Raw genomic sequence first — 16,832 nt, forward strand, 5'->3', positions numbered from 1 at the left:
TCACATGAAATTTTGGTCACAGTGAAGTTAGCTATATTTGGATATTCTGACTGTAACAAAAACCATTTGGACAAAGTAAGTTGCCCCAGCAAGAATCAATCGAATGAAATAAAATCAGACTAAATAAACCAGTCTATTCAACCTGATATAGTAATAGAAAGCCTATATCTGAACAAGATTTATTCATTAGCCAAAGGATAAACCTTCATATACATGAAACAAGTGTGCTTAAAATTGTCCATTTTTTGCCTCAAATATAGATAATCAAAATATTAAATTGCCAGAGTAACATCCAATGGCACTAGCCCCTAATAATATCCAAGTAAAGGCCAAATTTTTATTGAGGACATGGTCAATATTATGTGCAAATACAAAGAAAGATGAGGTGTTTTAGGTCCTAATCATTAATGTACTATAAATCACAGATTTGTAAAATGTTGGAGTTGATGTTAACACCCTCATTTAACAGATGAGGAGAACAAGGAAAGTTTAAAGTGGAGCTCTAACAAACCTGAAGGCACTTATCGTAAGCTGCATGTTACTTGCACTCAGTGACTCTATGTAGAAAAAAATACATGCTTCTAACATATCTAGCATTACAGCTGCAATTTCAGATTCAGATTCAGGTGGCTGCCATTATCCTCCAGTCTCAGAATTTGGTTTTTCATCCCAACCAAAGAAGAAATAAATAAACTCAATAAGTAGCACAAACAAAACCACACATGGCCCAGCCCTTCAGCATTACTAGAAGACAGAATATAACAAACTTTAAATTGTTTATAAATAGTAAAATGAGTGAAGATATAGAGGGCAGATGGAACAATAAAATCGGGGTTGAAATCCTTAAAGTAGATTTTAGAACAAAAAATATTTAATGAGAAAAAGGAGGAACTTTATAATGACAAAGTCACAATTCATAATGAAAATATAATACTTAATATCAATGCATCCGATAAGATCAACCTCCTACATAAAACAGAAACTACAGGAGAGATAAAGAGAAATCGACAGTGACATACTATTGATAATAGTCTTCAAAGCACCACTCTTAGAATAAGACGGATCAATTGAACAAGAAAACAAAACATAGAGAACCCAATAACATAATCAATACGGCAATTTTTACATCTAAATGTCAAATGTCTCATCCTGATACAGACGAAAAATATATCTTCTTATGTGAAGATATATTCTTTATATCTTCTTCTCAACAGCACATGATACATTCATAAAAACTGATAATATATATGACAATATATTATCAGCAAATTTTAAGTAAAGATGACTTCTTTGCTTGGAATTTGATGATAATATATTAAGATATAAGATATAAAGAATATATCTTCTCAATAGCACAATACATTCATAAAAACTGATAATGTATTACATCATAAGGAAAACAACAATAAATTTCACAAAATAGAAATATTACAAACTCTCTGATCACAGTGTACTAAAACTAGAAATTACAAACAAAAAGCAAAAACAAACAGGGAGGGAACCCATGCAGGAGGATGGAAGGAAGACTGATTTGGGATATGAGACCCTCAATAGTGTGGAGGAAGGCATCTGTCCAAATAGACAATACGGAGATTGTTACATAAACTGGAATTGATCTAATAAGTTATATGGATAATGGGGCCCAAAATTATCTATCTGGGAGAAGAAAGTTGTAAATATGGAAAGAAAACAAGAATAAAGCCTGTGTTATTTGCTTGAAAGTTAAGGTATAAGTATAACCTCGTGGCATGTATGTGCGTGTTTGTGTGATTATATACACACACATATAAACATGTACATTCAAATATGGAAACCACTACAAATGTGAATATCTGTTTAAATATTATGTATGTACTAAATATACTCCCTAATTGTTCATTGAGATAGTTTGGTAATAACCCAATAGCAATGTGTATACCACGTGTAAAGATCTTGGTTTTCAAGAGAATTTCTTTTTTTTTTTTTTTTTTTTCTGAGACAGAGTTTCACTCTTGTTGCCCAGGTTGGAGTGCAGTGGCACGATCTCGGCTCACTGCAACCTTCACCTACTGGGTTCAAGCGATTCTCCTGCCTCAGCCTCCCTAGTAGCTGGGATTACAGGTGCCCGCCACCACGTCCGGCTAATTTTTGTATTTTTAGTAGAGATGGGGTTTCACCATGTTGACCAGGTTAGCCTCGAACTCCTGACCTGGTGATTCGCCCACCTTGGCCTCCCAAAGTGCTGGGATTACAGGCGTGAGCCACCGTGCCCGGCCAGATCTTGGGTTTTAAACACCATTCACTACTAAAGCAAAACAGCACTCTTCGGAGAAATGGCAGATTTCATTCAGGGGCAGGGAAAAGCAAGATAGGCCTTAAGCATCTTGTGCCAAAAAGCAAGGGCACCCATAAGGAATGATAGTGATATCTCAAAAGGGCACACACACCAGCATGAACCGTATCCCACTGGCCAAATCGTGGACAATTTGAATATCAAAATAAATAATGATAGCAACAAATTATAACTCGAGTCAAATAGGAAACCAAGTCTATACTGATATGAATAAATTAAAAGCTTAAGAAGGAACAAGATATTTAGATAGTTTCAAAGTACCTCAATGTAAAATACTAATTATAAAGAGAAAAAGGAAATGTAGGAAAGCCACACAGCTAAATAATATTAAACTGTAAAGAGCACCCCAAAAGGTAAAAATGTATGAGGAACATTTGTCAGGGGGACTAATCCATTCTAGGGAGGCAGAGAAGACTTGAATTAACTAACATGGGCAAAGGGTTGAGAATGGTACGGGCTACACTTCAAAATTCTACTTTATTGCCTGGTTCCAAACATGTTCAATTTATTTAAGAAGGCAGTTGAAAATCCTCAAATATCTGAGAGAAACAAAGACGGAGAGAAAGTGAAAGAGAAGCTTGGTACTAGAATGCAAGACTGCCATCTAGTGGTAATTTCAGCAAATCCCTTCCAAGTAATAAGGGGTAAGACGGGGATGATGGATTGAAACAGATAGCACTACTATTTATTGACATACATTCTCAAATTCAGTATTTCAAAGGCAGTATTCTCTTTACAATTAAAAATACAGTACAAAACATAAATATTTTTAAACTGCTTAACTTTAGGATCATTCACTTACGAGAAACACTAAGTATTCAATAGAATCACTTTTTAAAAGCTCAAAGAAAAGGGCAACTTGAAAGAGAAGCAACTGCCAGCCTGTTCCTTTCTAGAGACACTGCCAAAGAACAAGACCTCTATTGGGCACATTTTCTAGAATCCAACACTCAAATAGTCCCCCAATCAGCACACCCCAATAAAAAAAAAATTTTTTACAGACAATAAGCTACTCTCCTAATTTACACTACTTCCTCATTTCAATCATGTATGACAATTAAACAAATACTTCCAGATGAAGACGTTTCCACTGCACATACTTTCTTTGGTCACAGCCCCCACCCTTACAATGAATTATTGCTAGTTATAATTGCTTACAATGTTAAATTATAGTTTATCAAAATATTTTGGTCCCTTTCTTTTAATTCTGTTAATGTTAAGGCAAACCAAAGATTTGCTTTATGTTGTTCTGACCTAACAAATCTAAAGATAAGTTTAATAAAATATTACATCTACCTAAACAGCTCCATAGCTTCTACTATCTTCCTAAATACTTACGAATACATGGAAATAAAAAGAAAACTCACAATAGACAACTTCTCAAATCTGGAAGGAATCTCTATTAAACTTAAGGCAGATGGAGCAAGACTGAAAAATCCAATGCAGAATATGCCTCGTGATCTGTATCTTGAAGTTTAGGGGCTTTTTTAAACTTTTTTTTTTTTTTTTTGCATTTTACATTTTGGATTCCACAGCTAAAATAAGTGTCACACTAAATAAAAAATAACAATAAAGAAGCACAAAAACAGAAAGCATAAGCACCCAAACACCTCAACCGTAAGAATTTTAATAGGTTAAACTTGTCTATTAAAAGACAAATGGTCAAACAACAAAATCCAACCTCTTACTTATGAAAAAAAAAAGGCAAATATACACCAAGCAAATTCAAACCAATATAAAAACAGAATTCAAGGCAAAACATGCTGAATGAGATAAATGTGATAATTTTATACTATTAAAGGGATATGCAAAAGGAACATGGAAAACTTACAAAATTCTATGTGCCAAGTAACCCCACATTAAAATAGAAAAAAATATTTCTTAAATGAAGGCTTGACAGAAACACAACATAACTGAGACTTTTAAGTATTTTTAAGTCTTAGGCAGACAGAGAAGACAAAAAACAAACACATACAGAAAGTTGAATAGATACATAATAATAAATATGAAATAATGCATTTTTCGGGGACAGAGTCTCACTATGTCGCCCAGGCTGGAGTGCAATGGCACAATCTCAGCTCACTGGAACCTCCACCTCCCGGGTTCAAGCTATTCCCCTGCCTCAGCCTCCTAAGTAGCTGGGATTACAAGGTACGCGCCACCAAACCTGGCTAATTTTTTGTATTTTTACTAGAGATGGGGTTTCACCATGTTGGTCAGGCTGATCTCGAACTCCTGACTTTGTGATCCAACCACCTCAGCCTCCCAAAGTGCTGGGATTACAGGCATAAGCCACCGTGCCCAGCCAAATATGAAATAATAAGAAATCTCTCTATACATATTGGTCTCTACCCCCCAGTTCCTGGCACAGAGCTCCTAAAGCCCTTGTCAGTTCCTAAGCAATGCAGGTGCCGGGAACATCTTTTGTTCTAATATTTGGTCTTTGACCCCACTCCCTGACAGAGAGCATCTAAATCTCTTAGAACTTCCTAGGTGATAGAAACAACTTCTATTCTAATGAGGCAGCTCTTGGTGTACTCCTTGATGGGGACTGGTCACCAAAAAGAACAAGCCATGATAAGAAGCTTGGAACTTTCAGCCAAACTCCATCCTCAAGGGAAAGGAAAGGAGCTGGAAACTGAGTTAATCATATCAACATGATGAAGCCTCCATAAAAATCTCCAAAGCATGGAATTCAGAGAGCTTCTGAGTGGTGAATGCATCCATATGCCAGAAGGGTGGTGCACTCCAACTCCATGGGGAAAAAAGCTCCTGTACCCAGGACTCTTCTGGACCTACCCGTTCATCAGGCGGTTCATCTGAATCCTTAAATCATATCCTTTATAATAAACGGGGAATCAGAATTCAGTGTTTCCCTGAGTCCTGTGAGCTGCCACAGCAAATTATCAAAGTGAGGAGGGTTATGGGAACTCCTGTTTGTAACCAAGTCAGAGAGAAGTATGGTAACCTGGGGACCCACTACTTTTAATTGGCATCTGAAGTGAGGGGCAGCCGTGGGAGACTGAGTCCTTAATCCTTGAGGTCTGCACTAACTCCAGGTAGTTTGAATCATAACTGAATTGTAGGAAGGACACCAGTTGGTGTCTGGAGAGTAGGAGAACTGGAATGTGTGGAGAAAATCCCCACACATTGGGCACAAAAGTGTTGGAAGTGGTGTGAGTATTAGAAAGAAAAACATTTTTTTTCTCCTCACTAAACAATGTATGTTACATTATGTTGCCTACAAAGAATGAATATTATTTTCCAAGTGCCCATGAACACAAAAACTGACCAGATATTAAGCCACAAAAAATTACTGCAAATCATAAATTCCACGCCAGTGAACAAAATGGATTAAAATTTGAAAGAATGAAAAAAGTCTTCACAAAAATAATACAACCAACTAAAATATAAACTCTTGCCTAAATAATTCTAATCTAAAGGATACCAACATTGCATATAAGTAATAGAAAAAATAACAAGGAGATCTTAATATTAAAATTTGGGAGGGGAATACAGAAGTTGTAAACAAGAGAAAATTCGAGACTTACTTTGATCAACAGACAAAAATTAATTTAGGTAAACCTACTAGAAGTTAGAAAAAGAAAAAAATCAACCTGCAGAGAGGTAAAGGGATAAATTAATAAGTATAAAAAATTCCAGGCCGGGCATGGTGGCTCACGCCTGTAATCCTAGCACTTTGGGAGGCTGAGGAGGGTGGATTGCCCGAGTTCAGGAGTTTGGGAAGAGCCTGGGCAACACGGTGAAACCCCATCTCTACTAAAATACAAAAAATTAGCTGGGCATGGCAATGTGCACCTGTAGTCCCAGCTACTCAGGAGGCCGAGGCAGGATAATTCCTTGCACCCGGGAGGCAGAGCTTGCAGCAAGATCACACCACTGCACTCCAGCCTGGGCGACAGAGCGAGACTCCGTCTCCAAAAAAAAAAAAAAATTCCAATAGAAATAATGAATACACCAGCTTTTTAAAATTGTAAAACAACAAATTTAAGTTTTAAGTATCAAAAACTTGGAAAAAACTAAGCCAGAAAATAAGCAAATATACATATTGCAGATAGCACACAAATTACTGCTACTGAACTTTTAAAATCTAAATGTCACTTACATAAAAATATATAATACAAATTATCAAGACTCCCTCAACAAAAAATAAAAAACTTGTCTAGACTGAGTTATAGAAAACTCTGAAAAAGTTCAAAAGCATCCCCTCTCACTCAATTAAAGGGTACAAAATCAGAGAGTTTTAGAGGCACATTTTTTGCAAATTTCATTAAAACATATGTTATTTCAACTGCTCCAGAACATAGGGTGGAGAAATAAAAGCCTTTACATTTAAGAGTTCCCAAAGTCAGATCAGCCTCCTTCCAAAACTAGACAAAGATAGTTTCCAAAAAGGAAACTGACTTGTCTAACTTATGATGTAAAACCTTAAAACACAATTTTAACAAACAAAAATAGCTGCATCATAAAAGATCAATTCACACAGCCAAGCTGACTTATTTCTAAAATCCAAGGATGGCTTAATAAGAGGAATATTATTAACACAATACAACACATTCAAAGGTTATAGACTAATATGGTCACATTACATTTATTGATAAATGCAAAAAATTTTTTAAATCTGATTTTTAAAAAAATAGAAATTCTTCATTTCTATTTTGAGAAACAGAAAAATATGTATCTCAAAACAAGAATACGCTTAATGTAAATACTAGCAACATTCCCATTAAAGTTAAAATACAAGGATGCCCAGTGTATCCCTTTTATTTTAAACATTGTCAAAATTCTATTCAAAAACAATGCAAGATACACAATATAGCTATGAATCACAGAATTCTAGGTATTTATCAAGAAAATCCAAAGTACCAACTCAGAAACCATAAGAACTAATAAAAAGTTCAGCAAGAAGGTTGATTTTCAAGTAAATATATAAAAATCAATAGCTTTCTTAATAGAAGTAATGCTTGAAAATAGGAGTACTCTTTCACAAAACTCTTTCATGACAGAAACAAAGGTAAACAGAAATATAAAACTTACAAAAAGAAAACTAAAAAACACAGGTGAAGGCATAAAAAACCTTGAATCAACAAAACAAAACATCATGTGCCTTAGTAGTAAGACTGGATATGAAAAATTCTGTCTCTCCCAAACTATTCTACATATTTAATCCAATGGAAATTTTTGGTATTTGATAAAATTATTGTGAATCATATTCAGAATAAACTATTCAGAAAAAATAGGTAGAAAAGTCTGTAAATTGTTTTTGAAAAGAACTACAGGATGTTAGACTATATTTTAAAGTCAAAATAAATTAGAAACACAGTGGTACTAGAGCAACAAGAAATCCCCAAACATAACTAGTATGTAGGACCACAGATTATGAGAACTGTGGTGTTTCAAACCAATGGGGACATATGTGTAAGAGGTCAAAATAACTGAATTCAAATTCAAAAAGTGAGGGATTATAAGCAAGTTATGGTGACATTTTATCACTCAGGTTCTAATCTGTTTTTACTAACCTGACCATTGTAACAGCCAAAACAGAGTAACAATGTTTAATGGCTTCTGAATGGTATTTCGTATCTTTCTTTCATTAGTGGACCAGGTATACAGTTGTAAATGTGAAATGTCTAACAATTCAATGAATTCATCGACAACACTTTAAAACTCTTTGGAGAAAGAATGAATTTAGTTGTAGCTACTTAACCACTAAGAATAGGATTAAGTTAAATCCCAATTCACAGAAAATACCAAAATAAATCCGGATGGATGCTGTTAAATATAAACACTGAAAACATACTATCAAATGCACTTCAAAAAGGCTGAACTAATTTAATACTTCACCAGCACTGTAGTACCCATTTTCCCTAGTCTTCAGCAACATATGTTCATTCTCTTTGAGAAATGCAACTTCTAGGAATTCATGACAATAATCAGACACATATATGAAAACAAATAATTAAGGGTATCTACTGCAAGACAGCTTATAATTTTGAAATGTGGAGAAAGACTTAAATCTTCAATCTGTTATCATTCAAGTCATTTATTGTACCTTACTCAATAGAACATTACACAGACATTACTAACGATGCTGCTGAATAATATTTAATGGGCATGGGGAAATTTTTTGCACAAATTATTGTATAGTTTAAAAAAATGTAGTGTTACACACGAGCTTTCATACTATAATCCCAAATCTGTAAAAGAGTAAAATGTAATGTTAAAATTATATATGTGAATGTGCGTAAGTTTAAGAACAGATAACGAAACGTTAAACAATGGTTCTTTTGGATGTTCCTTTTCCAAAGATTTTCCTTTAAATTGTTTTTAATTTGCTTACTTTCCCATATTAATATCTACTGTTTTATCATCAGAAAAACATGCACGTGTACCTGGCATACAGATACTTTCTCTGAATTATAAACACAAATATCTATGTATAATAATGTTTATCTTGGCAATATTTAAAATAGAAAGTAATCAGAAACAACTGTCTTATAAAGAAAGGTTTGGATAAATTACAGTACTTCTATTGGATGTCTCCCAAAATAATGTTTCACAGGAATATTTAATAACCAGGAAAAAAATGCTGATAACATAAATTTTGATTAAAATACAGAATATGAAATTGCATGGGTTATGAGACTTCTTTTTTAAAAATAAATGCATAACTATATGTAAGTAGAAATCATACATTGCATTATAAAAAAGGCTGGTAAGAAGCAACAAATGTTAAAGTGATTATCTCTGGATGATGCATTGTCAATGGTTTTATTTTTTTCTTAACACCATTCTGTTTTCCAAATTCACTACATAGTGAGTTTGGAAAGTGTGATATACATACAAGAATATCCAAAGGAGAAGGGGGAAGAAGGAGAGGAAATTTAAAAATAAAGCAGCCATCTGTCCCACTGCTTTGAATTAGTTTTAATTACAGAATTTTATTCATTTTAAAATTTCAAATGACACTAGAGAAATTATTTTATCTATCACATAAAGGTATAGGTTTTTTTAAGAAACAGCAACGCATTGCTCCAAAACGTATACTTTTAATTTAAAATGTTATTTTTTTAATAAAGTTTAAAGTGCTAAGAGTTCTATTTTTAAGTGAATATAGTTAGTAAAAATGCAATCTAGTTGTAGCACTTCTGAAAATTATATTGACTATTATGTCAGGAATAAATACGCCTTTATATTTAACTTACAAGGAGCACCCAACATACCAATAAAATTAATTTAATTAATTGTTATTTTCTCCTCTAAAAATATTATGTAACATCATTACAAGTTAAATAGAGAAATCACTAGGTTTCTTTACTTATTTTGATAATACTTTGAATGGGTTTCAATTAAGGTAATATTTAAAGTTAATTGAAAGTTTAAGGTTAACAAATATTTCTGAAAAATATCACATTCCATAGTTAGTAGTTTAAAATCACAAAAGAATGTGAAATAGACTGCATCAGGAATATTCCTATCATTATTCACATAAATCCATATACTCGCTGAACTTTTAGTCAAAATATACATATTTAAAAGAATAAACATTTAAATATTAATTACGTAAACCATTTAAAAATCTTAGAAAAGTGTTTATAACTAAACCAGGTATTACGCTACCAAGTCTTCCTACAATTATTTCATTAAATAAATGAATCTGATTAAAGCTTTTTTTCATACATGTGAAGTAATTCTACAGTATACAATATCCTATTTTCCACATAAATAATGACAATTGGGAACAATCTCTTCAACTGTTGAAAGCTTTAATTTTCAGAAATGTCCCCTTAAAGAGCATGATCATATTCGTGCTTTTAACAACTTAGAGGATTTAAATGAAATGGATGATACAATATTTCATGTCTCAGTTGTTAAAAGCTTTTCAATCTTTCCAATAAATGGTTGAGACCTTGGAGATTTTGTAACTTGTCATGCATATGTTTCTTCTCAAGCCCCAGTGTAAGTTTTCTTGTATGCCAGGAAAAAAAATTCTTTTCTTTTACACAAAAAGATTGTCATTACAACATTAATACTTGAAACTTGATGTTTCAATTTTAAAATGCTGACACTAAGTTCATACAAGTACGTTATTTTCCACAGGCATAATGTTTGACTACCAGGTCTCTTACAAGTAATCCTTAGTTTTGTATATATTAAAGTACTAAACACAAAAACCTTGAATGAGGCTATATTTTAAAGAAATTTGTGGGTACAACTCAGAGTTTTTTAAAAACGGTCTCATGAGACAAATAGTAGGGAAAGCCAATGAAACGAAACACTAGTTCTTCGAAACAGTCAATAAAACTGATAAACCTCTAGAGTTAGAGAAGAAATTATCATTAGCAGGAATTAATTAGGGGCTACCACTACAGACCCTGCAGAAATCAAAAGGATAGTAAGAGAACACTACAAACAACCCTGCACATTGGTCCATTCCTAAAAAGCACCAATTCCTAAAAAGCACAAACTACCACAACTCACTCAAGATAAAAGTGATAATTTGAATACCCCTAAAACTATTCAAGAAATTACATTTCTAGCTGGGCGTGCTGGCTCACACCTGTAATCCCAGCACTTTGGCAGGCCAAGGCAGGCAGATCACTTGAGGTCAGGAGTTCGAGACCAGCCTGGCCAACATGGTGAAATCCCATCTCTACTAAAAATACAAAAATTAGCTGCGTGGTAGCACGCACCTATAGTGCCAGCCACTTGGGGGTCTGAGGCAGGAGAATCACATGAACCTGAGAGGTGGAGGTTGCAGTTGGCCACAAACACACCACTACACTCCAGTTTGGGTGACAGAGCAAGACTCCAACTCAAAAAAAAAAAAAAAAAAAAAAATTACATTTCTAGTTTAAAAGACTATCAAGAAAGGAACTCTCCAGATTCAGATACTTTCATTGCAGAATTCTACCAAAGTTTAAGAATTAACACCAATGCTACACAAGTGCTTCCAGCAAATAAGAGGAGGGAACATTTCCCAACTCATTTCATGAGGTAATACCATGATACCAAAAGCAGATACAGTACCAAACCAAACAAAAAAAAAACAAAAAAAAAAAAAAAGAAAGACAACTATAGACCAATATCCCACATTAGTAGAAATGAAAAAATTATTAACAAAATATTAGCAATTTATACACAATGACCAAGTAGTGTTTATTCCACACTTTTTTTTTTTTTTTTTGGAATAAATAAATCCCACTTGGGATTTGTTTATCCCAAGTCGGGTTTATTCCAAATAAAAAAGGCTCATTCAACATTCAAAAATCAATCAACATAATATACCATATTAACAGGCTAAAGAAGAAAAATGACACAATCAGATGTCACCATCGGAGTATACATAATAAACCTTTAGTTCCATTCAATTTGGATGAAATCAATCATTACACTTTAAAGGACTTGCCTATACAAGAGTAACTCTTTTTTTCACCAACAAAAGCTTGACCTATTTCAAATGTTACATAATATCTGAATTTTGGGAACTAGAGAAAACAAGACACTGAAACATTTTTTAAAAGTTGATAATTTTTTTTAAAAAACTTCCCTTTTCCACAGTGAAGATGCCTGCATGCCATCTCAATTGGGAAAGAAAATTGTCTTACCATAATTAAACTGACTATTGGACTTTTCACAGTTAATGATGTTAAACCTGTAAGCAACACCTGGCCGCATTCCACTGACTTCAAAGTAAAACCACTGATGATAATGATTGCTGTTTATATCTGAGTTCAGAATAAGATCATATTCATTTCTGAAAATAGAAGACAAAGAAATCTGATGAAAATTAGGAAAATATCTGTGCACATATAAAATGAGAAAATCTTAAGTGACTTACTTTCTAATTTGAATTACTTTGCGCAGATTCCCAGATTCAAATTTGGAGTTAAATTTCAAAATATCTCCCTCCTCTGGAATGGTGTAACTAAATAAAATTTTTAAAGTAAATATATTAAAATACATTGCATTTAAACAGAGGAGCAAAAAGTAAATAAAATTATAATTAAAAATACATCACTATTGACAAATCACCTTCCTCATTATTTTTAAGCTGAAGCACAAAACAAGCACAATCAATACATTAAATGTGGATAACATTAATGGACAAATTTATAATTAGAGACTTGTTCTTATGTTTATACTGATATAGTAAGAACTTTTGCCTCACTGAATGCATGCCATTTCTAAAATACTTATTTTTATACAAAAAAGAACATTTTTAGGCCGGGCGCGGTGGCTCAAGCCTGTAATCCCAGCACTTTGGGAGGTCGAGACGGGCGGATCACGAGGTCAGGAGATCGAGACCATCCTGGCTAACACAGTGAAACCCCGTCTCTACTAAAAATACAAAAACTAGCTGGGCGAGGTGGCGGGCGCCTGCAGTCTCAGCTACTCGGGAGGCTGAGGCAGGAGAATGGCGTGAACCCAGGAGGCAGAGCTTGCAGTGAGCTGAGATCCGGCCACTGCACTCCAGTCCGGATAACAGAGCAAGACTCCGCCTCAAAAAAAAAAAAAAAAAAAAAACATTTTTAAAACTGCTGTGACCTGTACTGAGCAGCAACAATTCTCATAAACCATACAGTTCTCAGGTGACAATATTATTTTCAAATTGAAGAGCTAAATTATCTATTATGTTATTTAATTAGCATCAAGAAGCACACGTATTATCCTCATTTTACATACTGATTATTACATAAGCATTTACCACTTATCTACGAGGTGCCAGAACCTGTTTGAGACATATGTCTGCTTGGTTCCCTGACTGAAAGCAAACTCTTGCTCTTCTGGAGCCTACTCTCTAATAAGAGAAGACTAGGACTCTAAGATGCTCAATAATTCTGTCCAATAGCACAGGTATGCCACACTCAGGGTTCCTGAGTTTCTGCTTCTACCACCCTGCCTGTCTTATCCGACAAATAATTATCAATGTTGAAATAATTAAATAAATAAGGCATATGTTTCTTCTCTTCTATAACAGTATTATTTTAAATTTAGTCATTAGCTTTGCTACAGCTTATACTTTTATCTAACAAAACTTAAATTTAAAAAAAAAGTGTTTTAGCCAGGCACAGTGGCTCATGCTTGTAATCCTGGCACTTTGGGAGGCCGAGGCGGTCAGATCACCTGAGGTCAGGAGTTCGAGACCATCCTGGCCCACATGGCAAAACTCCGTCTCCACTAAAAATACAAAAATACTAGCCAGGTGTGGTGACACTTGTCTGTAGTCTCAGCTACTCGGGAGGTTGAAGCAGGAGGATCACTTAAGCCTAAGAGGCACAGGTTGCAGTGAGCTGAGACTGCACCACAGCACTCCAGTCTGGGCGACAGAGTGAATGAGACTCCATCTCAAAAAGAAAAAGTGCTTTTTTCCTCCAAATACGATTGGCAAGATGTGAAATTTTCCAAAAATATTAGTATGTTGAGGGAGAGAAGAAAGCCACGGACGGCTAACTGAATTTCTCATATGAGAAGGCAGCTGACTAAATAAGAGTCAAACTCAATATTCGTAATTTTCATTTATTTACTTAGATTTAAATCCTAAAATGTGATGATATCAGTGACAATCTTAAATAGTAAATTACTAACACATCAAGGATCACAAAAAAAATGCATTCCAAAGATTGAGCAGGCAACCTTAATGAGCCAATTATAAGCAGTGAGGGACAACAGGGTGTGGTGAGGACTGTGGAGAAGGATCAAGCAGATGCTCCTTATAAAAGGATGGTAATTTGTTATCCTAATGAAACGAAGGCTCAGTATCGCAGGACAAGCCAGCATTTCATGTAAAATATCCACTCTCCTAAGTGAAAGTAATTTCAGTTTTTTAAAAATACATCACTGTGTAACCATTACCTTAAGCCCATTAAAAATCTACCTAAAAACAAACAAAATCTAGTGATAGAGTTAAGTAGGTAAACATGATTTACCATTATCATTACATCCCAAAGCATGAAAACCTAATTAAGTCACAACTAGTTATAAATTAACTATATTTTTTTATTATTTTAAAAACTACCAACATTTTTCACAGAATATTTTTTTACCTTTTAGAAATAATACTAAAATTTTATAGAAAAACTTAAAACTAATAAAAGTTTATTAAAATCAAGACTTACTTTGGGTTATCTAAGTCATATACCACACGATCTATGATATCACTCTGATGTATTAGCCTTTCAATATCTTGAGCAATTTTTGTCCTGAAATCATAAAGGTTTAACCAAAATGTATTATTATACACTAATGTACAACTTTCTCCAAAATAAACTTCGAATGAAAAAAGTGTATAAAAATTCTTAAAATAAAAATGATAAATTCCTCTACATATTTTGCATACAAAAAAATTAGCAATACATAACAAGACAAAAATCAGTTTCAGAATCTGAGTTCTAGAAAATAACCACATAGAATGCAGCCACAAGTCCAATCATTAAAAACAAAACAAAACAAAACAAAAAAACCTTGAATGTCTATTTATGCCTTTCCTCATAGAAATGGTGTGGTTTCACTGTCTAACCCTTGGGCAAATAATTCTTTATACATAGTAGCAGCATTACTAGAAGGTATAAAGATCTGAAAAGCCAGAGATTATGTAAGAAGAATATTTTTAAACCCACCTGGCTGGAATTTAGCTAAAATGCAATTGGCAGTCAGCCTGCATGTTCTGTAGAATCTCTCCTCTCTTTTGTGGTGGGAAAGGAAAGGTAGAGGGAAGGGAAACACCTGTTTGAGGGAGCAGACGATGATTCCCTGAGTACGCAAAATTCTCTAGACTTGATCTCTCCCTGAATCACTCCAACAAAATAAACATTCACTAACTAGAAAATTCCTATAATCCCTGCCACTGTCCTAGAAGACTAAGTTACCCATAGAACCCACAACCTTTACCCCATCAATATTTAAGCAAACGAAGATAATAATCACCAAACTGTGACAAAACAAGTGACACCAAAATATAGCCAAAACAGAACAGATTTGGTTCCTAAAGGCAGACTGTCTGGAACTCCGGGTAGACTGGCCACAAAGTCCCGCTAGTGTTAATACATGGCTACTTCTCATGTAAAACTTATTCTTAAAGAGGAAGGTGATTATATGCACTGATTTAAATTTCAAGTTTGTTCGCTTCAACTGAAGATAAGTAATGCAGATTAGAACTGTGGCTTATAGATTTATTGAGAGCAGGGTGAGAAAGTGTACCAAAATAGTTTATAACAAAATCTCAAGAATCCATTAAACACTGACAGTCTTAAACTTCAGGCAAATCTGAAACTAGTCTCCTGCACAAAGATACTTTTCCATGATTAAAGGATATTAACTCTCATATAATTTAGAAATATATGTAACAATATCACAGTATAACCTTAAATTTAAAATAAGCCAAGAACCTACCCTAATTGAAAAATTAAAAATTACCAGGAAAATATCAGAAGGTATGATAGTTAAACATATAAAAAAAGGGATATTAAAAAAATAAGTACAATGCAGCCGGGCACGGTGGCTCAAGCCTGTAATCCCAGCACTTTGGGAGGCCGAGACGGGCGGATCACAAGGACAAAAGATCGAGACCATCCCGGCCACCATGATGAAATCCCGTCTCTACTAAAAATACAAAAATTAGCTGGGCGTGGTGGCACATGCCTGTAGTCCCAGCTACTCAGGAGGCTGAGGCAGGAGAATCGTTTGAACCTGGGAGGTAGAGGTTGCAGTGAGCCAAGATGGAGCCACTGCACTACAGCCTAATGACAGAGCAAGACTCCGTCTTAAAAAAAAAAAAAACGGTAAAGTGCTAAAACTAATCTTAATCTACTAAACAGTCAAGAATAATTTACTTTTAATTTTATTCTATAAAAAATAACTCATTACTGACACAGTAGTCTATCAGGAAAAAAAGATGTAGTATCAAAAAATTAAGCTGCACGTTCTTGATGTAAGTTTAATGTCAAAACTTTAAAATGCCAATTATAAAGAAACAAGCTTTTTTAAAAGCTCTCAATTACAGTAACTCATAAATAAATTCAGAATTTACATTAACCAGACGGTCAACAGTGAAGGATATGGCACTTTCACATACTCAAATATACCACATGAAAATTTAAGTGGTCAAGTATGGGTGAATGACTAAATATATCTATTTGTCAGAATAATTTATTTAATTAATAAATAAGGTTGATATATGCCACAAATAAGTAAAAATTAATTCACAAAGGTTTGGTTTTTTATTTTTTAGCAAAATGTTATCAGAAGGCTAGTTTTAACAGCCCAGTTCCACAGTGATGTTCCATAACGTAAAACAGGGTCAAAGAGCTTGGGTCCTATAGGGGCCAGCAGGTAGGAAAAATGAGTGAAGCTGATGGGCAGGAACTGTGGAAAACCAAGGACCACAGCCTCGGTCTAAAAACAAGCTGACTGCTGCTAGGCAGGAAACAGGGGTGAAGGTTGTTGACAACCTTCAAGAAACACCAGAAACTTGGACTTG

At 34.2% G+C, this 16,832-nt stretch overlaps 1 protein-coding gene across 3 annotated transcripts in view; it reads right to left on the bottom strand.

Annotated features, from left to right (window-relative positions):
* Positions 1-16,832, bottom strand: part of AGTPBP1 (ATP/GTP binding protein 1) — a 196,008-nt gene that overhangs the window by 62,934 nt on the left and 116,242 nt on the right. For all 3 annotated transcript variants that reach the window (XM_023229531.2, XM_023229533.2, XM_023229532.2), the window contains 3 exons: positions 14,473-14,556; positions 12,195-12,281; positions 11,962-12,110 (listed from right to left, as the gene is read on the bottom strand). In XM_023229531.2, coding sequence (XP_023085299.2) covers positions 11,962-12,110; positions 12,195-12,281; positions 14,473-14,556 — 320 coding nt within the window. The remainder of the gene's footprint in view (positions 1-11,961; positions 12,111-12,194; positions 12,282-14,472; positions 14,557-16,832) is intronic.

This window comes from Piliocolobus tephrosceles, chromosome 14 (assembly GCF_002776525.5).
Source record: "Piliocolobus tephrosceles isolate RC106 chromosome 14, ASM277652v3, whole genome shotgun sequence".
In the NCBI taxonomy this organism is placed as follows: Eukaryota; Metazoa; Chordata; class Mammalia; order Primates; family Cercopithecidae; genus Piliocolobus; species Piliocolobus tephrosceles.